The following is a 5,516-nucleotide window of genomic DNA, read 5'->3' as shown; positions in this document are numbered from 1 at the left end:
CCCAGCAGACCCAAACTCAGGTCAGCTGCATTGCAGGCAGATTCTTTACCATCTGAGCCATTATCTGCCCTCAATATGCAGGTTTTCCAGAGCCCAATTTCTTGCCCTTCAGACTAGCTCTACCATGGGGGCCCAGAGTGCCTGGATGTGGACCACAGCATCTCATGAGGATGAACAGGGGGAAGCAGCATTGGTCAGAGGGGAGGATCTATCACTCCATATGCCTGTGTGTGTGTGCATGCACATGTGTGAGTCACACAGTCATGTCCGACTCTTTGTGACCCTATGGACCGTGTAGCCCACCAGGCTTCTCTGTCCTTGGGATTCTCCAGGCAAGAATACTGGAGTGGCTTGCCATTCCCTTCTCCAGGGGATCTTCCCAACCCAGGGATTGAACCTGGGTCTCCTGTACTGCAGGCAGATTCTTTACCGAGCCTGAGAGGTGGTGATTTCCCCAAATCAGAGGTAGATCAATGAAGGGCAGGATACCACAGACACTCCTGGACACAATCAAGCCCATCATGACACTTTTATTGATTCAGTCAATTTCAGGTTTGGAGTGTGGCACTCCACCTGCAGGCAAGCTCAGAGAAGGGGCAGACATCCGTAAAGGAAGGAGATGAGAGAGAGAGAGAGAAACTCTTGAGGAACACAGACTGGAAAGACGTTAAGGAGAATCCAGGGCCACGATAAAGAATGACTCGGGATGCACATTTGGAGCTGGTCTCAGGAATCCTTTTTCTTAACCTGAGGAAGAGAGGACATCGTCAGGATGCCAGGGGCCATGGAACAGTAGGACTGGGTCAGAGGATGCTGATTCTGGGGTCTGATTTTTGGGAGGGTTCTCCCCATCCTTCAAAGCCGCGTTCTGTCTGCGATGATCTCTGTACTTTCTCCCCAGTCTGCAGCCCCACTGTGACTCCACGGAGATGTCAGGACACAGTTCTGATACCCCTCAGCTCCCCTGCATGATGCTCCACACTTTCCTTTCATCACCCTCTCATCCTGCCCGCCTCCTTACCATGGCCATCAGCACCAGGGCGCTGACCAGCACAGCATACAGGGTGGCCTTCCCCAGCAGGATCTCATAGAGGAGGGTGGCAGACAGGACACCTTGCTGATAAGATGCTGTTGGCAGGAAGGGAGAGCAGGTAGGTACCTGTGAGCAGGTATCTCTGGCCTCCTCCCCCTCTACCCCTCAACCAGTGTCCATGGCTTCTCTGTCTCTGGTTCCAGAGCAATGACCATGGAGATGGAGACAAAGAAGCAGAGGGCTACTCACCGGAGGTGACGCCACAGTCTGAAAGAAAGAAAGGGGGAGGGAAGTGGATGAGAGCCTGCATCTTCTAAACCCGATTCAAAGCTAAGCCAGCCTTCCTCAGTCCAATAGCTGGCAAGATGCTAAATCTTGGCAACAACCACGTGAACTTGGGAGTGGATCCTGCCCTAGCTGAGCCTTCAGATAAGACTCCAGCTTTGGCTGACATCTGCTTGTAGCATCTTGAGATAAACGAGCCAGCTAAGCTATGCCCAGATTCCTGATACATTAAAACTATGCAAGAATAAATACGTGGTATTTTGAGATGCTTAAAACAAATAAACGAAAAGACCTACTAAGCTAGCTTTTAGTCAGCACTGACCCCCAGGCTCAGAGCAGCCTCTGAAGTCCCAGCACTGCCTGTGCCAATGTGGCCACAGCATCCTCAGGGTCATGGAAGGAGGCAGCACTGGAGGGGATGGGGACCCACCACTGGGACCCTGAGCTGTGCAGGCGGGCAGGGAGGGGGCCCACCAGCACAGCTGAACTGAGTTGAGGATCTGGATCTGGGGGAGGAGTTTGCCCGAGGAGGTGCCCTGTCCACCCTCTTGCTGGGCTGCCCCCCGCCACCCCTTCACTCTGTGTCCAGCCTTCCCGCTCCTGTCCCTGGATCTCTCCTCTGTCAGCTCTGACTCCCTCCCAGCTGGCTCACCTGCTCTGCCCCAGGCCTCGGCGCTGATGTTCTGGGTGACGGGCTTGGCCCTGTCCTGCTCCTCCCACTGGTCCTGGTCCGTGAGCCCGTGGAACTGGACTTGGCATCGGAAGTGGTTGCGGGGGTTGTGCCAGAAGGCTGCGGTCACCCTCAGCCGGCTGCTCAGACAGTATCTGGAGTCATCCCGTGCAGGGTCCTCCTTGTAGGGCTCAGGGTCCGTGCTGACCCCAGTTGTGACCTGCTTCCTGTTCACCCACCAGGTCAGCTCCACGTGGTCGGGGTAGAAGCCTGTGGCCAGGCACACGAGCGTGGCCTTCTGGGTCCGGGAGATCTCTGCTTCCGAGGGTTCGAACACAGCCACCTTGGGCGGGTGGACCCGGCTCAGATCATCTGGAAGGACAGGGGTGGGGGCCAGGACCGGCCTGAGAGCTGGCTGGGCGTGGCAGGGGTTGTGTGTGTGTGAATTGAGGGCAACAAGGAAAGGGGCCACAGCATCATCATAAAATTATATAGCAGGAGGTTCTGTTTGTTTAGGGGTCACCATCCCAATCTTCTGCTATTAGTCACCCTCTTTCTTGGTTACCCCGTGGATACACACTACTGACTGCCTCCTGCTCTCCCTAAGGTGGCATCATATCCTGAGTTTTCTGGCTTTGTTTGAAATGTCTTATTCTTGCAGCCGTGTTGGAAAATCCATTAAGTGAGTATATCTGTTTTCTTCCTAGCTCAAATCCCTCTTTGGTGCATGACTATCTAATTTTCAGACCTGGAAGTAATTATAGGAGAGCTGAATAAGCCTGGATTTTGAGACAGAAGATTCCTCCTAACAATATGACCTGGAAACCAGACTGACTGCATCTAATAATTATTTTTCTGTTTTTGCAGGGTGTATGTGTTTACCTGTTTGAGTGATAACACATATTAATTAGAATTAGCCATTCTTCCCTGGGATTTCCCAGGTGGCTCAGTGGTAAAGAACGTGCCTGCCAATGCAGGAGACATAAGAGACATGAATCGATCCTTGAGTGGGGAAGATTCCCTGGAGGAGGAAATGGCAACCCACTCCAGTATTCTTGCCTGGAAAATCTCATGGGCAGAGGAGCCTGGCAGGCTACAGTCCGTAGGGTTGCACAGAGTCGGACACAACTGAAGTCACTTAACATGCATACATATTCTTCCTTAGAAAAGATACTTTTCCTGTTATAGCTGACATGCTTTTCTCTATATTATACTGAACCCACCTTTTGTTTTGCTTTTACATGTAACCTGCTTTGGGAAGCCTATGTGCCTTTGGCTATTATCCTATCTGATGTTTCAAACTGACTTCTACACGGGTGCTGGGGTGTGTGGGAGCTTGCCCAGAATGGCTGGAACCCCATTAAAAAAACTGTTCTGAGGTTGAACCCTGTCTTATTTCTTATTTCCAAACCTCCCTACTGACTTTGGAATCCTAGTTCCAGTCACGCATTATATTCAAAGCAGCAAAAGTGTTGAAATGAACAAACCCCAAAGTCTGAAGGCCAGTTCATCAGAGGGTTCCAGGCCCTTTCACATGCCTGACAGATGGGAGAGAATTTCTGAAATTGTTGGAAGGCAGGCCCTCGTGTGAGGACGTGGAGGAGTAAAGTAAAACCAAAAAACACATCTACCTTTCAAGCACCCTCCGTGTTGCCAAAATGCACTGAGACCTGTGTTTAGCTCTGTTCTGGGAGCGAGTTTGTGGAGCAGAAATGTGGCAAACCCAGATGTCTCCACTTTATCCAAGTTCGGGGAACGTTTCTATTGAGAAAATCGAGCCCCGGTTTGTGTCTGTGACACAGTGAGGATCAAGAGGAATGGAAGGGATAGCGGCATCCTCTGAGTCCTCTACAAAGGATTTGCACACGATTTGTTGTTGCTGTTCAGTCGTGTCTGACTCTGTGTGACCCCACAGACTGCAGAAGGCCAGGCTTCCCTGTCGTTCGCTATCTCCCAGAGTTTGCTCAGACTGGTGTCCATTGAGTCAGTCAGTGATTCCATCCAACCATCTCCTCCTCTGTCGTCCCCTTCTCTTCCTGCCATAAGGATTTAGTCCCTTACAATTTCAGAACTCCAAGAGACCACCATTGTCATCTCTGTTTTATATTTACATCTCCGAGGGCCTGAGCCAGTTTAGGTCACTTTGCAAATTGCACGAGAGCCCCTTTTCCCCCAGAACTCATGCATTTTGAATCCCAATGATCTGTACTTTCCAATCTCCACCACGTTCCCTGGCATGTGCTCCCATCTGCAGGGCAAAGCCTTCTCCAGCTGACCAGTCTGGTAGGAGCTCGGTGGCCCATTCCTCTGGCTGTGTCTACAACTCCAGCCCAGATCCACCTCACCCCTGCCCGCTTCCTCCCGAGGGTTGTGATGGTGTGTTAGTGTTTAATCATGAGCCACTGGCTCCATTATCTCAGCACAGATTCTGAGGCTTGACACTATGGGGCCTCCAAACTATTACTCCTCATTCTGCCTTGTCTCTTGCTAAAAGGGTGTAAGTTTCCAGTTGTAACAGCTTGTTCAGGCTTACCTCCTCTGACCCCACCAAGTGCAGTGCTCCCCAGGAACACTCCTGCAAGCTCAAGTGATGCTGTGACCTGGACCTCTGCCCTCAGGGCTCAGGAGCCCCCCTCAGACCAGCTCAGTCTCACCAAGCTGCTCCCCCACTGCCTCCTGGTCTCTTAAACCAGCTCTGGACGACACGCATGGCTCTTGGAGACTGGTGGAGACAGAGAAAGGATGAAGGACAGACAAGGATAGACGAAGCACAAGGAAAGCAAGGACAGGGTTCTGAGCTGGAGGGAGGTGCTGGGGGTAGGTTTTAACATAGAAGACAGGGCTATGCGCCAAAAGGGGCTCAACAGTGCAGGATTGGAGTTAGAATGGGGGTGGGAATGGAGACGATCAGATAAGAAAGGGAAAGCAAACAGCACACCTGCCAAAACAGGAGCGATGAGGAGTCCTGGAGAACAAGAAGAAGAGGGAGACAAGGCTGGAGAAAAAGCACAGCTCCTCAGAGCCCTGGGCCAAGTAGCCGCATCAGACGCAGTGCAGCAAGCTGGAGGTGCTCCCTTGGGAGGGAAAGGTGGCTCTGACCCCCCACGCCCTTGCACCCCACTTCCCACCCGATACCTGTCACGATGAGCCTGGTGCCGATTCCAAAGTGGAGGGGCGAATTATAGGCCCACAGCTGCAGGTGGCTGTGGCAAAACCCCCAGAAACCTCAGGCAGGGCAAAAGTCTTAGGTCCTCGAGAGCCGGAATGGCCATTTTTTTCCCTGCCTGGGTTCATGGCGCTGGACCAAAGGGATGCCACCAGGAAAAAGGCCTAAGCACACTCTGGGGAAAGGGCGGAAAGAGGAAGAAACTTTGGAGGAGCCGATCCATGCATGTAAGAAGGAGGGGTGAGCTTAAAAGTGTGAGGAGGCAGCTTGTGGGCAGAAGACTCACACGAGAAACAGAGGCATCAACCGAGCTGCCTCTAAAGCGAGGGCAGGGGGCTTCCCTGGTGGTGCAGGGGTTAAGA

General features: G+C 52.3%; 1 gene segment (V, D, J or C); it reads right to left on the bottom strand.

The window, feature by feature from the left end:
- Positions 1–512: 512 nt before the first annotated feature.
- LOC104999499 overlaps positions 513–5,516 on the bottom strand; it is a 12,712-nt gene continuing 7,708 nt past the window's right edge. Inside the window, 4 exon segments of the C gene segment in view lie at positions 513–747; positions 1,022–1,128; positions 1,283–1,300; positions 1,971–2,360. Coding sequence covers positions 727–747; positions 1,022–1,128; positions 1,283–1,300; positions 1,971–2,360 — 536 coding nt within the window.

This window comes from Bison bison, unplaced genomic scaffold (assembly GCF_000754665.1).
Source record: "Bison bison bison isolate TAMUID 2011002044 unplaced genomic scaffold, Bison_UMD1.0 scf7180017864352, whole genome shotgun sequence".
NCBI lineage: Eukaryota > Metazoa > Chordata > Mammalia > Artiodactyla > Bovidae > Bison > Bison bison.
This window is presented reverse-complemented; position numbering and strand designations above follow the sequence as displayed.